Source organism: Crassostrea angulata, chromosome 9 (genome assembly GCF_025612915.1).
Source record: "Crassostrea angulata isolate pt1a10 chromosome 9, ASM2561291v2, whole genome shotgun sequence".
Lineage (NCBI taxonomy): Eukaryota > Metazoa > Mollusca > Bivalvia > Ostreida > Ostreidae > Magallana > Magallana angulata.
In genome coordinates this window covers 17,956,450-17,981,207 of record NC_069119.1, presented here as the reverse complement: position 1 = coordinate 17,981,207, position 24,758 = coordinate 17,956,450, and the positions used below count along the sequence as shown (strand labels likewise).

Here is a 24,758-nt window from a genome sequence, read left to right as displayed (position 1 = left end):
ATACATGTATGTCTTAGCTTTCGCTTCAAAACTCATGAAATCTAAAAAGTTTTGGCAGGTTTTCTTGGACATATATATACATGTACCTTCCCAGGAAATTCAAAAAAAAAAGACAACTCAAATTACATGTTCTGATGAAACAAAAACCAATGAACAAGGTAATCTGCAGTGCACAATGCAACTATATGCGCGAATCCACATAGGGCAAGGTTCTAAGCGGCAGAAGGTCTGAACCAATATATCCCAATCCTCGACCCCCTCTAGATAAATGCGTGAAATTTTTGTATTAGAAAAAATTGTTAGAATTTATCATTTAACACACAGGCAGTCTGATTATGCCCTTAGAAGAACTTGAAAAGAAATATCAGTTGGCTAGAAAGTACATGATTCGACGATTCATACAAGATAGAACAATGGTACGCGAAGTTTGATCAAAGTATTCTTTCAGACGCATATCATTCGCCTCTAGTTATGTGAAATAGTTGTTGACCTAATAATGTATATTCAAATAAGTATATGATATGCAAATTTACATTTAATTTACTATATGTAATGTGTGCAACCGTGGGAATTGTGAAACACTTGAAATATTATGTGAATTATTGTAAACTGGTTGAACACTTGATCAGCCCCCCTCCCCCCCCCCCACAATATTTTAGACTCCAAAAGGTTTAATGTTTATATTATATTATAATATGTAAATTATTGTAAACTGATGGTCAGTGTGGCCAAAAGTTGTATTTCTCAATAAATAATATTGTACAGTTTGGGCTCAACAATTATCATTCATAACTAGAGATATAGTATCAATGCATAACATATGTTAACATTGAACTGAATTGAAACATTTGTCTCTTAAAGGCCGAACATTTTACGAACGCCCCTTTTTTACCTGCATCGACTTCAATCAATTGCCGCCTGTCAATCAAGTAGGAAAACAATAGCGCTAGACTTGATTGACGTGATCGCCAGAGCGTGAAACTACCTGGACCGTACAGCGATCAGGTAGCGCAACTAACTTTTTTCTCTTTTATTTGTACCGCCAGGTAAAAATAGTAAATCAAAATTAATTATAGGAAAAGCGCGATAATGATGAGTACGTAATTATTTTATAATTAAATATTACAGAATATTTGAGTGTGTGTGCATTTGTTCATTTGTTTGAGAGAAATCCATACAACATGACTACGAGAGTAACTGTCCGTCTTTTCGAGGAAAAGTTAGCAGCGATCCAGGCCTTATTTGCCTATAATGACTGGAGCTGGGACCCCGAGGATGAGTCTGACCAAGAATATCCCGTAACAGAACATCGTCCGATCATTCCACCATCAGATGGACGTTTTGAGTGCCCCGACTGTTTTTGTAGGCCGTGTGTCACGAGCGACCAGAATCGGCAGCTTTGGTGGCCAGAAAGATGCAGAGAAGGCTCGCAGAAAAACAAACACTACAGAAAAGGACTTTACAAAAAGTTCTAGACAATGTTGTGCCACAGGGGACTGTGACAGGATGAACGATAACTAGCAAGGAAGTCCGTAGCAGTTCGTATTGACAGTCGTCATCGCTGTTTTGTATGGCAGTCCCACGCTTACAAGCGAGAATTTATGCCGGATTGTGTTGTGCGGCAGGTTAGAGAATGGTTTCCCAATCTGCCAAGTCAGCCATACATGGGACATTTGTGGTAGTGATGTTGAAATAAAGTTATGAAAACACATATGCACACATACATGCAGTTAAAAAAAAAAAGGCTCTACATAAGGGAGGCCTCCACGTGGCTAGAGCTGGAAACATTATTCTTTACAGTGATCAGATTTTTATAAAATATTATTTCCATATCTAAATGATCGCTGTAAGAAATAATGGCTGACGTCCTTACACATTATCTGAATTTACATGTATATATGTATGTGTGTGTGTAATAATTAGATTTTTACACAAATTTACACAAATATATGCACATGATAGATAATTTATATAATTGATAACTATCACTATGAAGACGAGTGATCGCTGTAAGAAATAATGGCTGTCGTCCCTACACATTATCTGAATTTACACGTGTATATATATATGTGTGTGTGTGTAATAATTAGATTTTTACACAAATTTACACAAATATATGCACATGATAGATAATTTATATAATAGATAACTATCACTATGAAGACAAGTTCATGTGGACCAAAAACACTAGTAAGAGAGGGGGAAATACATGTACACCAGACAGGGGGTAAGGGGGGGGGGTTATTGTTGCAGTACAAACAATGTTTGTTGACAAGCAATATACACTGAGTATAAAGTCACCATACTGAGATCACTTCGTTTACGTTTCTCTCCGAGTGAACACGTATCTTTTGAAAATCTTAGTGTTTGTGTAGAGTATAAAATATTGTATTTTTCGAGTATCATAACGATGGATAGCGCCCCTTCAACGCCCAAAACTCCAAAGACGCCAGAGAGTGTGAGAAAAAGATCGGCTTCCTTCAGACTAGAATTACCCAGAGGAGATGCGTTGGCCTCAACGACACATCAGAAGATGGTGACGCTGAAGGAAAAGTTCAGAGCCAAGGACCAGCGCCTAAACAACGCCGACATCATCGAGAGGGCCTTGGACGCATTACTTTATAGTGACTTCGAGTCTCCCGATTTTTCTCCTCCGGATGTGAAAGTTGAAGATACCAGCTCGGCTACTTCAGTCAGCTCATCACCACAACAGTGCCTGCCAGAATCAGCTGTCCTTCAGACCGGAGCAAACCTTGATGTGCGGGACTGTCGCGGTTTTCCATTTTTCTTGTTCGTCGGGACATATATTCTCGTGGAGTAGTTCTGTTTATCTCTCTAACGGAACTTTCCTAGCCAACGCCAGATGGACCCATTCATTACTTAGCACAGGACTTTTACCAAACCAAGTGACACGTCTTCAGGAACCATCAAGTTCTTTCCCTTACGTGATGAAGATGCGGAAGATCTGCTGTCCAAGTATACCACAGCTGTGCTGACTGGACAGGATTATTCGTGTGACCAAGCCCTTTGGGAAGAAATCGTCCAATCTCAGGACAATGACGGCGCTATCAGCATCCTTACTGACGCGAGGAATGGATTTCGGAAGAACTCAAAGGACACGAACGTTGTGTGCATCGGGAATGCAACGCATAAGGTGATTCGTGAAGAACATGTCACTCGGACGGATGACCAGAACACGGAGACTCTACGAGTTTTTTGACAGCAACATTCCTAGCATCGGCGGTCCAGTTACAGTTCATCTCCATGCCCATGACCGTAATGCCAGTATAAATAAATTCATCAGAGAGGAGCGCCCTGATACCACAAACCAGAACGACACCTGGTATGCGGCGAAAGCAGCTGAGAAAGAAATATCAAAAGTGTCCAAAGGACCCAAAAAAAAAACCTTTGGTGTTCCTGGCATGAAGAACTTACAGTCAAAGTCCATTCCGTGCGTCTACACCTCCAGTATAGCATGAGGAATTGCAACCATAATCCAGATATTCTTTGTCAGCGACTTGACAACATAGTCTTCCGCTATAAGAACATCCATGCCAACTGTCCTGCAGAAAGCCGATGCAGCACGGATCAAAACTATGAACCAAGCAAGATTGTGATTGGAGATCCTGTGGCAGAAAATCTCCTCAACAGCACCGTCCGGAACACAGTCGTGTACAAGTGCCCAGAGGACTACATATTCGCAATGGATACTTACTACGTGGGGTCCTTCAACAACGTCCTCAACATCTTCCATGACAAGCAGATCAGCTTTGGGGATGACTCCTACGAGATGAGAACTGCACTAGCCATTTGTCACTGGACTGAAAACGTAGACAGGCACAACACAAGTGTGTACGAGACATTATCTGGAAAAGTGAAGAAGACATTGGTGCGCCGGACTTACGCATATCGACACAAGATCTGGTTCAGGTTCCTGGACTTACTCAAAAACTGAGCGTAACCAATTCAAAGCTGTCACAGGAAAAAAATGAGAAAAAAACCCCACAAAAAACACGCACACACAAACATGGCTCTACAGAGAGGAGGCCTCCACGTGGCTAGAGCTGGAAACATCTGCCAATTATGCATATTTCGTTAATAAAAATAAATGCATAATTGACCAATGGCCAACGTCCTCTGAATTTATTTTTATTCAATTATAAATTCAACTTCATTGATAATAATATCGTTACAATCTTCATCCGTTATTCTGCAGTTTTCAGTACATTCTCTCAACCAATTTACGCATTCTGCTTGATAAAAAAAACACAGTTTTAACATAATTAGATTATTACATGAATGAGTTTACATGGATATAATCAATGGTATCAAAATAAATATTGACTTCTTTTTTATTCCTTATTTTCCAACATGCAATGTATGAGCCATACAGGTACATTTTAGCAGCTCGAGTATTGTCTGTGTAAAGAATCATTTCCTGTGTATATGAATTAGCAGCGTTGACGACCACGCGTAGACTTCAAGCCCTAGAGGCATTCAAGCATGAAAAAAATTAAGCCCCGCCCTAACCTGAGATTTACCACCCGGTAAAAATGTTCGGCCTTTAAATACATTGAATGAGTTACATGCAGTGTGGAAAATGATTATTACGGATATATAAAGCATATTTGATATATTTAGCAAGGCCAACCAAGCTAGATACGTGTTCTGAACCCAACAACTGAAGTACATGTAATTAAATATACTTGGAGGCTTAAGATAATACTCGTTTATAAATATTTTTATCGCAGATTGTAATATTTTGGACATTGAAGAATGAAATGAAACTCTTCTTCAATTTGTTGAGTATCACAAACATCACCGAGCCTCCCTGCTCTTACCTGTTTCTTCCTGTTTTAATATTTAAACAACGTGAAGACAGTCTAATGCGAGAAATGTGTATCTTAATATTAATCTGGATTGGTTTTGTTATAATACATGTATATGCTCATATATGATCATTCATATCGTGAAATACCGGTTTTTTTTAAACAATCAACATACATTTTGGGTGATCCACTGAACAACAGACTTTTGCCAAATCGGCTAGGAAAGTCAGTTTTTACATGTACATAATTTAACATTTACATTGTTTATCTATCGGTACATGTACTTTGTTGTTCATTAATTAAAAGAATTTTTAAACGTATTTAAGAGAAATGACTAAGAGTTAGAAATGTTTTAAAGCTAAGAATCAATTATGAAAAAGTTGTAAATGAAACGCCAATTATTATCCCTTTTTCCAAGGCTAAATAAGATATTATGGTGAAATGTTTAATTAAATTACGTAAATCAGATAACCGAAAATTGTCAACTATGATTATAATATCCATAAAAACGAGAGTTTGTAATCTATGCTCATTATCACAGATTAAAGATGAGTTTCATTTTATTCTAATCCGTCCATTCTATAAGGAAGTAAGAATGTGTATGTAAAGAAAAAATTGTTGTTAATAATCAATACAAAACAAAACGCAATGGTGCGAACAAGCTGATCCATGATCGAGTCACTTTGGCGATGTTTCATCACGATTTGGGGCGATGTTTCATATGCTCACTAAAGAATAAAATGTCCCCTATATACCATTGGACAAACTTGTCCACGTGATGTTTTTTTATGAAGTTAACCAGGTAATAAGCTCGATTAAATTGTGAGGGCAGACAAACATGGATTTTACAAGCGAAAAACAGTTATGTTAATTTCAAATTAAAAGTTTCTCTCAATAGCCATCTGCAATATCTTTATCATGTTTTCTTTGAAAATCGGTTACTTTTATGAAATATCTTCATTTTAAATGGGAATTTTAAAAAATCATCAGATTTTTGGATCTTGGTTAACAACCAAAATGTAGGTGAAATTACAATCTTTTTCATAACAATTATACCATGTATACAAAGATTTTGTGTAGGAGCAAGGCTCTCTCATACTATTTATCAAATAACAGGTAACCAAGGGATGTATCGAGGAGGCCAAGAGGGCCTTGAGAGTATCAGCCATTCTGACTCTCATCAGAAAACGGCGGAAAACAGTATGTACATGTATATATCTTTTAAAGACTGTCTGTATCTTTTATTTCTTTTTTTTACCATTTTTGTTCTGCTATTTGTTTTTAGGATTTTTTGTCGTTTCAATCATTAGTATGTGCGTTTTCCTTACGAAATTTGTATTGATATTTTATTTCATGCATTTAAAAAAAAAACAATATTTCGTTTGTTATATCAAAAAATTAATATTGTTTATTTGTATGAAATTAGATTGCAGGATGTCTGGATATGCCGTTAGAGGATTTAGAAGAAGTCTTGATAAATGTAAGAACTATTGTACGTGTAGTTTGATCAAACTCTCAAATAAATTCATCTGTTGAGTAATACTATCAAAACTTCTATCCGCTGCTCGCTGGGTAAAAGATAAAACACTTACAGGTAATTCTAAGATTTGTAATAACACAACACAATCAATATGGTCACTGGTCAAATATTTGATACATGTATGTACGTTTTTCTTTAAATACATTTTTATAACTATTTAATACTTATTTATTTTCTCAATATTTTCAATTATTTTTCTTATTATAATGTGAATGTTTGTACATTTCACATAATATTTCTGTGACAGGCACGTAGCTTCGTTTTTTGAAAGTGGGGGGGGGGGGCACTCTAATCCGAATAATCTTGACAAGATAAAAAAGGAATCCGCAAATTTTCAAAAGCCTAATCCATGGGGATGGAAGGGGGGATAGTGTAGTACCAAAAACTTATATTTTAGGCTTTAATATATTTATTTACCTAAAATGTTTCCATTCCTCTTCAAAGTGGCGTGGGGGGGCACCTTCTCTAAAGTTTAGTTTTCTGTATGTTAATTCTAGAAAAATAGTGTCCCCTCCTCAAAAGACCCATGTACCTGCGTAAAAACATATAGTAGCATCAGATAATGGATTTTATTATGACTTTGGATGGATTTTACTGAAAAATATATCATGCGTTTTTTATTGTAATAAAATAAATGAATATTTTAACATATTACTATATTTTACTAAAAAGAATATTCCCCCTCTGTTTTATTTTTGTCCTCGTTGTCAGCTTTTAGACAGCAGGAGAATTCTTAGGTTTTACGATATCTCTCTTTCAACACACCCCTGTGCCTGGGTAAATTCAAGGCAGAGTGAAACCGTTTGCAAGTGTAGAAGGGCGAAAATTTCCCTGTTAAATATAATATGACCACTGTCAAGCTTTTTATTCTTTTATTAGACAGGTGATCAACACCAGAGTACCCCTTGGTACTACTGGTTTATACCTTGCCGGCACAGTACCCCAAGACAAAGGTATATATTTATTGACCTATAAGTATTGTCCTTTTAGTTTCATAAATATAATTAAAAAGGTGCTTGTTTAATATCTGGTCTTCTTTTTCAGGCCAGGTACTGACGCAAAGGAAAAAAAAGGAAAAGATTGAAAGAAAAAGTGAAAGAACTTAGCAGTTGTTGTTTAATATGGAAAAAAAAGTAAATTGAAAATGATGTTTTTAAAATTTTAGTTTGTTAAGATTATGATTTAAAGATGTTTTAAAGATGTTGAAAAAAAATGTGTTAGAACAAAATATTCTTTCATAAAATGTTTAAATTATTTAAATTGTTATTTGTATTTCGTCAGAGAGAGAGAGAGAGAGAGAGAGAGAGAGAGAGAGAGAGAGAGAGAGAGAGAGAGAGAGAGGGGTTGTGATTCTTATGGATATGATAACGTTCTTGATGTTTTAGGCCACAGAATCTCTGCATGGAAATTTTTTATTTCTTTCTTTATAGCTTGTTCACAGGCGTAAATGTATTATGACTGGGAGAAATCATGACTTAGACAATTGCAAACCCTCTAGACTAAGTTAGCATCATTTCAAACAAATAACAGTTCAAATATTCAGAATTGAATAAGTGTTTTTTGTTCTGAGAAATGAAGTGTCAGAATTTTTTTTATTTAAAAAAAACCCCCACCAATATCACATATTGTATAAAACTAGATCAATATCCCGATATAAAGATCACACACCATTTTCCTTTGATTCCCTTTTGTGTTTTAGCAAAATGCTCTGGTTTACATTTTAACACATAGATCCAATTAACTATTATCTTATCGAAACTTAAAAATAGAAAACTTTTTCTGAAAAATTATAAACTATGGCAATTTAGCATGTACTGTACATGTATGCAAAACCTTCCATATTTTGCGATAAAGAAAGATAACTCTTGCTGATTGAAAGTGCTATTCTGAGCTAAAAGGAACCGCTTCATTATATTTTGTCATATGAATTGCCAGTGTTTGTAACTTGATATTATTTTCATAATCATTTAATATTTTTAGTTTTATGCTGAAATGGTAGATATCTGCTTTTTCAATTCATTATGTCTAGTTTCCTTAATAATTTGATAAGACACATTAACAATTTTCGAAATTTGTTTCATTCAGACATTTGAATGTAATGATATCAAATGATGAAATATATAGTAAAATTAATAGCAGAGGGGCATTACATCTTAAACAGTGGATGATCAAGCCCTTAAATTACAATTTTGACATTTCATTGTAAAGTTTCATTGTAAAATCAAAATTACACGTGTACCACACATGCGCGGATTAAGAATGTTTGCCCCACTGGAGGTCCGAGAAATAATTTGCTTTGCCCAAGGGGGAGGGGGTACATATATAATATCTTCGTGTTTTTTTCCGGTAATTTAATCATTTTTAAGTTTACAGGAAAAGCCTCCTCCTTTAAGCAATCCCCCTATTACAAGTGAAGGACAAACAGTTGATACGTTGTTGAAAGCGATGATTGCAGAGGACACCAAACTTCCGGGCCCCGGGCCCCGGACCAAAGCACGCAATCTAATCAACTGAGTGTACGTCTTTAGATTGTCCTTATTCGAGTCTGTAAAAATGTCTAAGCTTGCGCTTCAAAACTCTTAAAATATGAAAATATTATTGGAAGAATTTCTTGGACATAAATACCTTAAGGGAAACGAACTTCGATCTTTCGAAAAGAAAGACAACTCATATTAAAAGTTCTGATGAAGCAAAAACCATTGAACATGGTATTCTACAGTGGGACACACACCACAATTATTTTTCCCTTTTATTCCTTTATAAAACAAAAACTCATGTAAAAAAATTCCAGTGGCTCAAATCTATTCAAATATGGCATAATAACAGACAAACATTTGTCCAGCAACATGTCCAAAAGTACAGGAAAATCAATCGAGAGGGGGCTGAGAAATGGCCCCTACAATAACCCCCACCTTGCAATATCCACTTTCACTTCGGAATATTTATAAACATTGGCCTCTTAACACCCTTCCTATTGCGCCTTTAAAGATTGATTTTACCAATTTTTTACAGCTAGTATTTTTTTTTCAAACTTTCTTCTTTCCATCCATGCCCTAAAAGGAACCAAATTCGCCCATTCGCCCCTCAGAATTTTTGGAAAAAAACATACATTTTTAGAACTACTTGCGCGATAGTGGTATGTGACCAGTGTACAGAATACTAGTAAATTAATTTAATAATCAACAGGATCTTAATTTTTAAAACTTGTATAATTCCTTAAAAACGTCAAATGTGGATTCGCTCCAGCTACAAATCTCCTGATGCGTGTTCTTCAAAATAATTTCCCTTTCCACTGAAGCGCAACGTAATACGCCAAATCGGAGACTTGACGGAAAAGGCCGAGCGGTGTTCCGATTGGTAATACGCCATCTAGCGAGAAACTTATGACGTAGTTATTCTATTGTGACGTCATCAGTATTGTTAATCACCTATTCATCAAGAGAGTAGTAACAGTGTTTGTTGCAAAGAACGTTTTAGCGATATGGACAAGACCGACATTACAGAGGTAACCGTATAGTTTTTAGTTTGAAACATCATTGTCTTACATATATATATGTTCCAATTTTTATCTCATGATACCAGAAACTAACGAAATATCATAATTTTGTAAGGAGATCATGGAAAAACCACAAGAAATTATGCGATGGTTCCCGCCTACCAACCTAAAGGTATGGTAAAATTAAATTTATTTCATTACATATAAGCGTAGTACCGTTTGTGTAAAGAACACATTCCTTAATGATATAAAGGAAAACTATCAAACATTTACTTCTTAAAAAGTTACAGTGTGTTCGCATCTATAACCTTAATAAAGCAACATGCACACAGTATTATTTTAGATATTATATTTCATTCATATGACCTACATAAAACTAATTCAAATCTCTGGTAAAATAATGCCGAATTGGTTTGCAGAAACTGGACGTTTGTGTACGTCTTCAGGAAGATTTCGGGAATCCCCATCAACCAGCGACTGATGATTCTCAGTATCAGGTTACAATCTCTCTCTCTCTCTCTCTCTCTCTCTCTCTCTCTCTCTCTCTCTCTCTCTCTCTCTCTCTCTCTCTCTCTCAAGATAGCCATTTCTTCTTTACAATAACATGCATAAAATTACAGGAGCACTATAGCTACACAATTTTAAGATACGGAAACGACTCTGAGGCCCAGCGAGCACTGCGAATTGGGACGATACACACATTCTTTCACAGCCATAAAATCACAGTATATATGGATTTTATTTCAAAATACCAGAAAAAATTATTGAATCTTTATTATTACTGAAGATTTCGTTGTCGTCGTGGAATTATTAAATTCGTGGTGTCTCAGTGTTTGTGCTCTTCGTGGGTAGTCTTACCCAACTAACTTCCATCCTCAAAGGAAAGTTAGTATTAGAGATATCTTTCTTTCTAAAACTGAAAATGGATGCATCAACGAAATTACATCCCCGCGGATTAGCAAACAAACCCACGAAGTCAATGATTCCGCGATAATGAATATGTTCAAGTTTTTCCTATTAGGTTATTATGATAATTGCTTTGTATGTAAACAGGTGGCTGGCGCTGAAAACATGAGCCTTGAGGAGCTTGAAATGAAATATCAGCTGGCAAAGCTATTCATGTATAGGAGACTTGTACAAGAAAGATTCATGGTAACCTTTGACACTTTCTTTCCTTTCGAAAACTATGTTTTAAAGCAAGGTTTTCAAATTTTGGGGCACTTTGCATGTCAGTATTTTTACTTAAATTTTTTAAAAAGCCAATCAATATAATTTTAAAAAAAACAAGTAACAAATTAAACAATATACATGTAAGAAATAATGAAAACAAATTGTAATCAAACAAACCTAAAATAATTAAGCTGAGTACTCATCACTCTATACAAAACCAAACCTATTCAAGTTGATTAGAACAACTTTATTTTTAATTCTAGGCCATGGAAAGGGAAGAAGGGAAGTCAACATGTATCATTACAGAGGTGAATAAGCATGCGCAGAGAGATTGATGTATTTTCTACTTACGAAGCACGTGCAGATCGTAATTTGGGGGGGGGGGGGGTCCAGACCCCCAAGACCCCCCCCCCCCCCCCTGTAAATTCAAATTTCTTTAAATTTAATAAAGAGATAATAAATTTGTATGATAACATCATAACCTCTTTACATTACAAAATTATCAAAAATATGCCTCAGGCCTCTCCTGGCAAACTATCGGAACCCCCATCCCGGAAAAATTTTCTGGATCAGCGCATGCGAAGGTTTTAATAGCAACATCAAATGTTTTGTTATATGAAATAGTTTTCACTATTAGTGATAAATACATTAATTTTTTCCAAGAACAATCTCCGCTTCAGAATTACGGCTTATACATTGTATAAAAATAAGACCACTGGCAGTTTTTTTTATGTTACTGTTTAATTTCCCCCACAGATTACAGATGACCAGGATACCCCGTGGTATTATCGGCTAATTCCGTGCTGCCCAGGTACCCAGAAACCAAAGGTATTGACTGACTTATACGTATCATCTTTTCGATTTTACACATTCAATTTGATTTCTTTTATTCAAAATATAGCATAGAACCCGTGTACATGAATTTACTGTTTCTTGAATAATATACTACATACAAAAGCACACAAAACAAAAATATCAAGGATACAAATTATACATAATTATATTGCCTGTAATTATATTGCCTATAATTCCATATCTTCCATGATAAACTTTTACGAATCAGATGTTGTAAGCAAAGACAGTTTTTCACTTTAGTTTTAAGGTTCATAATTGACATTATTAAAAATAAGAGTATGTTAGATAAATTTTCTACTTTTTCTCGCCAGGTAAAGAAACCAAAAAGAAAGAAAAAAAGCACTGGAGGATCCAGACTGTTCTCAAGAAGTCGGAAATTCTTCTGCCGACGCTGAGCTGTCAGAAATTAAATGAAAATTGAAAAGGATTTAAATTTGAAAATGTTATATACATGTATTTTAAGATTATGAGAACAAAGAAGCTGCAAATAATGAATGTTTAAAATAACGTTTTTCTATTAAAGTATTGTTTGATTTGTCTGATTGTGTGACCTGTTTTTCTCCAGAGAGAGAGAGAGAGAGAGAGAGACTGAATACTAATACATGCCCAAAATTATGAATGCAAAAAGTGATATAGGTTTTAAACCTATATAATACCGATCAAAAAAAAATAAGGGGGGGGGGGGGCGCTATGTAGTGAAAAGCATGCAAGTCAAAATCAAACCCTCTTATATAAGCAAAAGGCCAACGGCTTTTCGCATACATACACATTTGATTGAGAAAGAATACATCAACAGCATTAAGAGCAGTATGCAGAGTTGTCGATCATACTTCACAAAGGTATGAATATTTTTTATGCGCTGATCCAGACAATTTTTTCAGTACATGTCCAAGAAGGTAAAATTTGGTTTTCAAGGCCGATGGGTGGTCCGCGACCTATTTTCGGCAATCTATGTTAATTTTATATATTTGAAATTTTTTTGCGGAAGAGGTAGTCCGGACTCCCCCACTCCCCCTCCCCCGGATCGGCTCAAGACCTAAATTCAACCCTCAGCTCACTCTGATCATTGTGAAGTAATTCTGCATGATGATAGTTAAAATTGCTATTCATAATTTCCGAGGCATTTCTGATTATGATGAATGTGCATAAAAATGTATATGGATTTTTTTTTTGTTTATCATAGTATTCATTACATATAGAAGTGTCTCTTTTCTGAACGATCCCATTCATAGAATCAAAGTACTGAGAATACTGAAAGACGGGGTCTTGAAAGTTTGAATTTGTAATTGTCCTGGATTTCCTCGAATATGCTTCCAAAATTTATGAGTTTGAATTAGTTGTTACAATCTATGTTAATTCGGCTTTTTCGCAATTGTCTGATACTTTGTCTACTAAATTTTACTCAATCCCGGCCTTCATAATTGTAGAAAATTGACACAACGGTATATTATGTAAAATAAGACCCGAAGGAAAATTTTTAAAAATTACTACTAACCGGGAAATCAAACAACTATATTAAAGTAGATAATTTCAATCATTAGATTTATTCAATTTTGTGATCCAAGGGAAAATCCACAAGTCGGACGGTATCCGTAATTAAAGTTTTATGAAAATCCCGAAAACTCTAAAACTGCTGAATTAACAAAGAAAGTGAACATTTGTATACCGATAACAAACACAGGCACCTGACGTTAGAAATATTTTTTTGATTTTTGATTTTTAAGACCGACTTATCTGACACGATTTTTTTTTCATTTGCGATTCATGCAAAATTAATAGGTAAAAATAAATCCGTTCGCCACTTACTGCCTCGGGGAAATTAAATAACCACTAGAGATAGTATTACCTCCAACAAAAACTTGACTGTGGTGTTTACAAACTTGTTGACAGCTGACAGTTAAAGTGACGTAGTCAAAACATCGCGCGACTAAATGCCGCACTCTGATTGGCTAATGTAGACAAAAAGGAAGATCAGCTAAATACTCAAAAGTACTCAAAAATTAGAATTACAATTATATTATGACTAGACTACTATTTTTGGTACCAGCATAAAAATAACATATCACAATTTACATAAATGCTATTATTTACAATAATGCTGTATTATGTAATATTGTTGATCTGTCTAGGATTGATAGAAAAATATAAAACTTGGTTGTGTGTATGTACTGTAAAAAAAATATACAGCACATAAACACATCAGTTTACTTCTGACCTGTGTTATGTTATGTGTAACCACATCATGCACATAGTATAGATAAATGTTATACATGAATCACACTTTGAATAATGTCCAATATAAGACAAATGATAGGGAATTGTGATGAGAACTGAATTTTGACATACAACAAATCTATGCATTGAATTAAAAACACGAACAATGCATATCAGATACAATTATAATACACAGCAGTTAACTTCTGAACTGTGAAAATCTTACAAGAAAAATATATATACATAGCATTTCCTATACATATTCAAAATGTAAAGCTTGACAAACGTGTGTATCTGCAAATAGCATCAGATTTTCATCTTCCCATTTACTAAATGCCGCACTCTGATTGGCTAATGTAGACAAAAAGGAAGATCAGCTAAATACTCAAAAGTACTCAAAAATTAGAATTACAATTATATTATGACTAGACTACTATTTTTGGTACCAGCATAAAAATAACATATCACAATTTACATAAATGCTATTATTTACAATAATGCTGTATAAAGTATTTACAGGTTCATGTTCACTATCGGGTTCAAATTTTATGACTTATACAAGATTGCTGTTTCGCTTGTAGTTCTCAAAGTAAGGTTGGTCCCGTAACATTTACCGGTACACGCTAATGGCGGGGTTGACAATCTCTGTTATTTATGTCTCTGATTTTCGGAGTATAATTTTTAATGAAAGGAACGGTTGTATCGTAATTCGTGTAGTTGATGCACGAGTTTACACAAAAAAGTAGGCTCCGTCCAGACAATGGCGATAGATGTTTGTACACGTATAATCGGTCATTCGTTCATTCGCCGTTCGAACGACTCTCACGATCTACGGAATTTCTGAATTTCCTCAAACCTCACACTGTGTGTTTCATCCGTGAAAATGACTTGTGCCATGCGGATCCACGGAAAGTGACTACTGACATTTTGTCATATGCGGAATACCTCAATGAGGGGGTTGGTATCCTTACAGTTATTATAGGGCAACTACTTAGACGTCAACCATGGGCCTCTCGGACATCCTTCAATGATGTCATCATTGTCATGACTGTGAACAGCCAGCTCAAGTCAGAGACTGAAAAGCTTCATGGAATTCATTTTTGGTCTCATCGTGGTTTCTGGGCGGACCTGACCTACCTGGGGAGAGATGGGGGTCAACATTGAATCTGGTTCTCGCCACATGGAGAAATACCTTCACAACATTAGAATAGCTGTCCTTCAACATTCAAGATAAGCAGTCTGACATATTTTTATTATTCTTTGAGCTAAATTGCATTCATAGTGTTCAATATATTCACAGGCATATGCATTCAATTCAGTCGTGTGTACTAATTTTGATTCACGTGCAGAGTCGTGTGTACTAATTTTGATTCCCATGCACAGTCGTGTGCAATATTTTTTCTGGTTCACGTGCAGAGTCATGTGCACTATTTTTCTGGTCAGCATGCAGAGTCGTGTGGACTATTTTTTCTGTTTCTCACTCATGGTCATGTGGACTATTACTAATGCACATGCAGATTCATGCACACATGCTTTATTTGTATTGTTACATGTAATTGTATGTAAGTTTACATGTGAATCGAGAGATATACACTGTTTTGGCGCAAGTCCTATAATTTCATTTTCCTATTTAATGTTTGTGTGTCAAAAATTGCAATTAATCACATAATAATTAGCTCGTGTGCACCTATATCCGCATGATTTGAGTGAAAATTTGTACACTCAAAAGTTGCATTAATTGTATATTGGGTACATTTAGAAAATTGATTTTAACAGTTTTGAAATATCTTGTAGGCGTTACCATGCCAAAACGCAAACATCCTGTGGAGACAAGTGAAGGTACTAGAGCAAAACATAAACCTCAGGCTGAACCAATCGATTACCAAAGACTTGCGCAAGAAATTGTTAAATTGCAAAAACCCAACTCTGATGCATCAAGCAGTACAGTGGTACCCCTAGAAAATGCTGCATCTGCTACATATGCAAACACCGTCAATGAGTTACCTGCACCAACGACTGCTTCTTCGTCTATGCAAGATAACCCTATATTGTCAGTTGTATCTCAACTTTTAGAAAACACAGGTGAGCCAGTAGGCACAAACAAAGGTTTCTTCAATTCTGATAATCTTATCTCTGTAACAGAAGGTATTCCTCTTGGTGCGACAATACCACAAAAGATAAAGGCAAAAATTTGGTCGAATGATTTTTTTGATTTAAAAGTATTATTGTCGCACCAAGATGAAGAACCTCTTACGTTGTGCATTACTCCAGGGGTCATTAATGTGCAGCAAAGTTTAAAATCAAAAACCCCCATGTTCATCAGTCAGTGGACTGATGCCTTTCTTATCTTTATTAACATTAGAATTCAGAAACACCCATCAGAAACTCCCCATTTATTAAAATACATGAGCTTTATTAGAGAAATGAAAAGACTGCATGGGGATGTTGCTTGGAGATCATATGACGAATCTTTCAGAAAGTTTAGGGAGTCTTTGGCTGTAGATTGGCAAAAACCTATTGAAGAATTAAGAGGTAAATGTATTGCCATGTCCAACATTTGCAGTGAAAAATCTTACTAGTATTATTGATTTTGTTGGTTTGAACCCTGCTCTATACAAGGGTCACAGCTTCAGGATAGGGGCAGACACTCATGCAGCACATTTGGGTTATTCTGAAAACCGCATTCAATAAATGGGAAGATGAAAATCTGATGCTATTTGCAGATACACACGTTTGTCAAGCTTTACATTTTGAATATGTATAGCAAATGCTATGTATATATATTTTTCTTGTAAGATTTTCACAGTTCAGAAGTTAACTGCTGTGTATTATAATTGTATCTGATATGCATTGTTTGTGTTTTTAATTCAATGCATAGATTTGTTGTATGTCAAAATTCAGTTCTCATCACAATTCCCTATCATTTGTCTTATATTGGACATTATTCAAAGTGTGATTCATGTATAACATTTATCTATACTATGTGCATGATGTGGTTACACATAACATAACACAGGTCAGAAGTAAACTGATGTGTTTATGTGCTGTATATTTTTTTTACAGTACATACACACAACCAAGTTTTATATTTTTCTATCAATCCTAGACAGATCAACAATATTACATAATACAGCATTATTGTAAATAATAGCATTTATGTAAATTGTGATATGTTATTTTTATGCTGGTACCAAAAATAGTAGTCTAGTCATAATATAATTGTAATTCTAATTTTTGAGTACTTTTGAGTATTTAGCTGATCTTCCTTTTTGTCTACATTAGCCAATCAGAGTGCGGCATTTAGTCGCGCGATGTTTTGACTACGTCACTTTAACTGTCAGCTGTCAACAAGTTTGTAAACACCGCAGTCAACCCACCCTCCTTCCCCTTCATCACCTTTGTAGTTGGGGATTTATTTTGCAATGTATTACACATGTTTGTTGCTGTTGATGTATGAAATGCTGTTTTTGTTCAACAATATTTTTGTTGCATGTATATTTGGTACATGTTATAATGTATACATCTTTGTTTAATATGGGGGAGGTCATTTGCTCACCTTTTATAACTTACATTCAATGTCTGGTAATGGATATTATGACTGTTTGAAGACCTCCCCTTATTGCCTAATTTTTCTTATTAGCAAAAATAAATGGCAGTACATACACACAACCAAGTTTTATATTTTTCTATCAATCCTAGACAGATCAACAATATTACATAAATCATGTTTTATTTATGAAATATTTACAATAACTCTTTATTTAGTTTTTAAATTACTTTTTAAAAACTTATTGACTTTTCACAAAGTAATAGTAATGCATTACTTTACTCATGTAATGGTAATGTAATGCATTACTTCAAGAAAATTAAGTAATGTTAATGATATTTAATGCCCTAATTCATGAAGTAATGGTAATGTAATGCATTATTTTACAATGTAATTCAGCCCAAGCCTGATTCCAACTAAGCCGGAAAACATGCATGAACATTAACATTTAACTTGGTTCTTCAATCGATAATATTGTATATATTATATGATGTATAAGTCTTCCAAAATGTATAATCTATTATAGATTATGCTTACAATGCATTGTTTAAAATTTAAATTCAGTTTAATCAACTAAAGAGCCAACGAATGAGAAGACAAATCCAGACTTGTTTTTATTTTCTTTGTATAAAATTCCTTTAGAGACGAACAGCAGTCATACCGCAAGTAGACAGGAAGCCAATGAAACAGCTATTTAATTTGTGAAACATCTGTGTATAACCCGTCCCGATTTTAACTTCGGCTTGCGCATGAATCGAAGTTTGGTAGTATTCAGGTGAAAGATTGTCAAAATAAAATTCACAATTTTTTTCAAAAATGGCACATTGCGTTTGGGAACTTTAATTTCGATTCCACCATCAACCTCTTCTATTGATTAATGAGCTCGTACACCAACTGAATCGTCAACGGCGCTGTGCATTCAGATACGTAACTTATTCCACATTTGAACCCGAGCAAGAATATTTTGATCAATAATATACAATTAGTTAATGCTTGAGCAGTCAATAGACCAGAATATTTTTCCCGAGGTGCAGGGAACAGATCAGTATGATCTATTGCCCGAGGCCAACGGCCGAGGGCAATAGATCATACTGAGCTGTTCCCTGCACCAAGGGAAAAAATTCTGGTCTATTGACTGTTCAAGCATTAAATAATTGTTTTATGACCTAATTCCTTTTTTAGTTTTCGGGGTTTACAATTTGCATATTGTAGGTGGTTTTCGTGCCATTATGCAATATACTAAGATTTTTTTTCCTCTTTTACATGCACAAAACCAGTTGCATGCATTACAGCATCTCAATTTAATATTAGTTTACACAAAGAAGGTGGTTTTCAACCCATTAGATTTTAAATAGTCTTTGACCTTATATGAGGCTTTAAAACTGTTGATTATTTGATACTCCATTTTGATAACATTGTATTTGGTTTCACCAAGCACTAAAAACAGCGTCAATGTAAAGGAATATACATTCCTTGAGAACTATCGAAAGGATGTAACATTAACATACCCGCGTTCTGATATACGTTGCCGGTCCAATAGATCGCAGTCTATTGACCGGTGTAATGAAGAATAATGACCCCCGTAGAATAATGACCGGGGGTCATTTTTCGATGTAGAATAATGACCCCCCTAGCTGAAGAATAATTGGATTTTTCTGAAGAAAAAAGACCCAGGGGTTATTTTTCTTCATGTTAAACATGAAAAAAAATGACCCCCATAGAAAAATGACCCCTTCCCCGTAAACATGAATAGAAATTGGTTACACCGTATCCAAGATATGACTTTGAAATTTACTTAATTTTCACTCTGTTCAACTGCTTTTGAAGTTATAAACACCGAATTTGTAAATAAATCGCTGTATATAGTTTTTCATATCGGTAGCAGGCATACACAAAACACTCTTATATTGCCGCAAATTGATTATTAACAGTTACGTCACTTCTCTCATCGACATACGGCGGGAAATGACGCAAACAAAGACAGATTCATACACATTGAGCATATTGTGTGATAATTAACGAACAATAATCATGAAAGAATAAGTGTTGTAATAATATTAGCAATATTCACTGGTGAATGAATTGTCAATCTTAGAATGATACATGTATATATCTTTATGGAAAAAGACTAAGGGGACAAGTAACGTAGGAATATGAATTCTTCTTATTTACATTTTTTGAGGAAAGCGATTTAAAAAAAATCATTTTGCGTTAGTTTGGTTTACTTCTATGTGATACATGAACATCAATATTCTAAACATTTGTTGTAATGTTGTATTTGTGATCATGAATAGACTTTGTTCTGTGAAGAGTACCTGACTATAGTAGATCTTAATACATAATAAACACTGATCGATAATAATAAGAAAAGATTGTTTCTAAAAGCGTTGATAAGAGGTTAGGGCCCATGTTAGGGGTTTATATCCCCCTTGATTTTGATCACACGATCTTTTTTGTATCCAAAGTAACCAATGCTCATACAAACTATTGTTGCATTAATCATCTTGATATTAACTAAACTTACTAAAGTATGCCGACGATAAAGTAAAGTATATTTTCTCAGTACTTTGACGATTTTCCTTATTGGCTGTTAACCTCTACTGGCGTAATGGCTGCTGTCAGTGCCTACTAACATCAGCTTGGTTATAATGCCTAACAGTGGAGTAAACTTTTCATAATTTTGGTTTCATCATTAATTCCACTTGCATACCCAGCAGTTTGTAATAGTGGAAATCCTCAAGGCATGTATAATTCATGAACAATAGGAAGAATATAAAAGATGTGACGGCGAAGCGCGAAGATGCAAAGACGAAAGTGCCAAGTTGCGAAGGTGAAGAAGTGATACTACTATCGCTTCTTTGCCTTTGCAACTTCGCAATCTCGCCTTCGAATTTTCGCGCTTTCGCCTATTTAGCTCACCGAGACGAAGTCAAGGGGAGCTTATGCTATACTCCCGGCATTGGCGTCCGGATCTGGTTAAAGTTTTTGGTGCAGGTCCTGTATCTAAGCTATTACTACTTCACCTAACCTGAATGGATGGTGAGTCCTATGATACAGATGCACCTGACAGGCACGTATGCTGAATCAGAGCCATAGGTTAGGGATGCTTTAGGAGGTAAAGGTTTTAATTGCTGGTGCCCTCTGATGATGATATCTTAGTTATTACTGGTCCTAACTTCACCAAACTTTCATGGATGGTGCGTCTTATGATACTGATGCACCTGACAGGCTTGAATGCTGAATCTGAGCCATAGGTTTATGATGCTTGATGTGGTTTAGTTTTTCGGAACAGGTCACACGTTTTATAGATGATAGCTTGCATAGTTGATTAAACTATATTATAAATAAAACGCAGAGGTTGCTTCAGATGCAGAGCCTGATCTCCATTATCAAGGATGCTAAAGAAATCTCCTACCTCACTCAAACCTGCTTGATAGATAGATGTAGTTGTTGTTAAATGATATAACATGATTCCTATGATATAGTATTGTATGATATGAAACACTATTGTTCAATAGAATACAATATAATACCATATGTTATATTGTCAAACGTTATATGATACGATATAATATTGTATCATTTTAAAAAATATTTTATGATATGATATTATATCATGATATTGTTCTGTATAGTATTGTATATTATGATACAATATTGTATAATATTATATTGTTTTATTAATTAATTATTAAATCACATTATACTATTACATATGATATTGCAAAATATAATATTGCATTCTATAATATAATATTGTATATTCTATGACATTTTATCATACAGTATTGTATAATATGATATTGGTTTCTGTAATATAGAATTATATCAAATGAAATTGTATATATGATTTTGTAATATTATAAAATATCGTATCATAAGATATCGTATGATATTGGTTTATATGATATATTATCATATAACATGAAATTTTATTTTATGATGTTGTTATATATAGTATTGTATCATATGATACAATATGTATAATATAATTGTATTATATAATATTTTATTTTATCCCATGATATTGTTTCATTTGATATGAAACAATGTTGTATCAAATTATATTGTTTCATATAATACAATAACATATTTTTTATCAAATATGATACAGTATCATACAATACAATATTATACTATATAATACAATATAATAACACATGTTTCAATGTTATGATGTTTAATTGCAATATGATATTGTTTCATATAATAATATATTGTATTATGTTTTATGATATTGTTTTATTTGATCAAATACAATAATGTATAACACAATACAATGTCATATCAAACGTTACAATATCATATCTCACAATTTTTGTACGGTATTTTATGGTATTATATGATGTATATTGTAAGTATATATGATGCAATTTTTAATTTCATATTATCGTATTGATTAACATATGATCATATGAAAATCATACAATTTTTTAACAGATGATATACGATAATGTGTCAAAACAGAATCCATGAATATCCAAGATCATAAAGGATGAATTTCATATAATATGATAAAGGTAATCTCATAAAGGTGATGCCTCGTCTCGGTTTGTAATCTGTGATCACCTATGTTTTATAATTGCGGAGCTCTCTATCGTTTAAGGGTTCCAAGGCATATTTTGTAAATTTTATTTTTATAAAATTAATAAAATTAAATTATTCAGGGGGATACTGTCCAGACCCCCTCTCCCCTTTTACTGCGTGAAATTATTAATATTGAATTGTCCCTGGGGGACGGACCCCCTCTCCCCCCTTTAGATCCATGCATGAGCAAGGAGTGTCGCATAATGAAATTAGAATTTTACTGTGTTTGGTCCACGGTAAACAGACAGCTGGTAAGTGATAGGAGTCTGGAAGTGCATACATGTATGTACACATTATGGTGGACATTAAATTTTGTGTGAAGTATATAATGATTAGGCATAGCCAGCATTGGTAAACATATATGTCACATGTACACATTAAAATATTTATAAACATTCATAGTAAGCGCGATGGCCTAGCGCATGCGTACCAATAACAGCCTGGATTAATCGAAAAACCTTGGCGAGTACGGTGCCTGCATTAAATTCTATGTATTCGACTAAGACTTGCTGAATGCAAAGGCGAAGGCGAAAGTGCGAAGATGCGAAGGCCAGAGTGCGAAGTTGGGAAGGAGCGTATCGCTCCTTCGCCTTCGCATTTTAGGTATCACATCTTCGCGCTTCGTCGTTGCATCTTCGCACTTTTGCTCTTTCGCCTTCGCACTATCGCCTTTTCAACTTCGCATCTTCGCCCTATTTAAGGTCGGAGTGGCCCTATCGGAACACCATAGATATATGTAAATGTAATTGTTAAAGGGGCATGGTCACGATTTTAGTCAAATTCTATTTTTCTGTTTTCATTATTTACAATGCTTAAGGAAAGCATTTCTACTAATCAAATGAAATTTGAGGGTCAGTTGTAAAGTTATAAGCAAGATACAGGGCTCACAATTCTTTGTCATGTAAACAAGGCTCGTGCCCTGTTGTTGTTTACATAGGTTCAATATACCAGTAAAAAATCTTTTTCAAGCTGATTTGTCTATCGTCTTATTCATTTTAAGTATAAATAAACAGTTCCTTAAGTTTAACACATTCACTAGGTCTAAAATTAGAATTTTCACTTCAACATTCAAAATGTAAATAATGACACTCAAATTTTGGTTGCCTATTAAAAACGCCTTACTAAAGCATTGTGAACATTAAGATCGGAAAAAAAATTTTGGACTAAAATCGTGACCATGCCCCTTTAAGATGACAACCATACCCCGATGCAATACGTCAATGTCTTGTTATAACGGAAGGATTTTTATTTTCTAACCTATACCCCTTCATTCACTTTAAGTTTATTTGAATATGAATTATAATTTCTGTTACTTTTGTAAACTGCAGCAGTAAAAATTACAATAGTGTAAAGACTATTTCACAAATACTAAAAAATATACTGAAAAACTTTAATCTACAAGGGGGTCATTATTCTACAGGGGTCACATTTCTTCATGTGGAGTGTGCTCATTTTAATGAAAATGACACTTATTCTTCAGGCAAAGGGGTCATTTTTCTACGTAGAATAATGACCGGGGGGTCATTTTTCGGCGTAGAATAATGACCGGGGGGTCATTATTCTACGTCGAAAAATGACCCCCGGTCATTATTCTACGGGGGTCATTATTCTTCATTACACCGGCAGTCCAATAGATCGAAGTCTATTGACCGGCGGTCTAATAGATCGCAGTCTATTGACCGGCAGTTCAAAATAGACGCAAATATTCAATTTGTAATATAACAACAAAATCCTTTTGATTAGGTAATAATACTATTTGTTTATTTTCTTAATAGAACTTTATTTATACACAGAGGATTTATAAAGATTTAATGTGTGTTTTCATGATACGTATTTACTAAAATGCATGAAAACTTTCTGCACTAATGTCTCCTTTGTTGTTTTTTTCGGATAAGATCTTTTTCTCCATTTGTTAAGTTCAGGGAGCAATGGAATATTGCGCTAAATAAGGGCGGGAATTTTCCAGTACGATCGCCGTATGTAAGGCTATTTTTTCGCTTGAGGAGCACCAGGCGTTTATGCGACGTCGACTAGAAACTTATTCAAAAGAATGTATTTTTAATTGATCGAGACATCATCAATGAAATTTTTTTTACTAATACGCAAATATTAAAAACTTATCATATCTTAAATTTTTCTATAAATTAAACAGATTAAACACATTTGAAATTTTACATACATGCGTATAACGTTTTTAACTTACATTGATCAATTTAGCCTATAAATCGACAGTAATGTAATTGATAGCAGAAATTCTAAAAACGATATTTATTTAAAAAATGAATATGCAAAAAAAAAACATTTCCAGCAAACATAGAAGAAAAGGAAGGATTGAGTTTAAAAAGACGCGGATCCAGAAATATTTTAAAAGAATAGGAGGGGTGATGGAAAATTTGGATGTATGAAGTACATGTTCGCTTGCAAGGGTTTTCAGAGGGAGGGGGACTTGAGGCTGCATAGAAACTCCAGCTATGTTTAGGAGGTCCATGCAGCGAGGCAGTCAGTGGCTCCTTTTTTTTT

General features: G+C 34.5%; 2 protein-coding genes across 3 annotated transcripts; both read left to right on the top strand.

The window, feature by feature from the left end:
- Positions 1-9,850: 9,850 nt before the first annotated feature.
- LOC128162930 (uncharacterized) lies at positions 9,851-12,285 on the top strand. The gene is made up of 8 exons (XM_052826358.1): positions 9,851-9,874; positions 9,981-10,037; positions 10,285-10,362; positions 10,486-10,590; positions 10,919-11,017; positions 11,299-11,343; positions 11,792-11,863; positions 12,202-12,285. The coding sequence occupies exons 1-8, from the start codon at positions 9,851-9,853 to the stop codon at positions 12,283-12,285; spliced, it is 564 nt and encodes a 187-aa protein (XP_052682318.1).
- Positions 12,286-14,846: 2,561 nt separating this feature from the next.
- LOC128162115 (uncharacterized) lies at positions 14,847-17,147 on the top strand. Of its 2 annotated transcripts, none has more exons than XM_052825314.1 (2): positions 14,847-15,338; positions 15,899-17,147. In XM_052825314.1, exon 2 carries the CDS (start codon positions 15,907-15,909, stop codon positions 16,681-16,683), a length of 777 nt encoding a protein of 258 aa, XP_052681274.1. In that variant the 5' UTR covers positions 14,847-15,338; positions 15,899-15,906; the 3' UTR covers positions 16,684-17,147. The 2 variants fall into 2 exon arrangements, with proteins under 2 accessions (XP_052681274.1, XP_052681273.1); XM_052825313.1 differs by having other exon boundaries at positions 14,847-15,341.
- Positions 17,148-24,758: the final 7,611 nt, after the last annotated feature.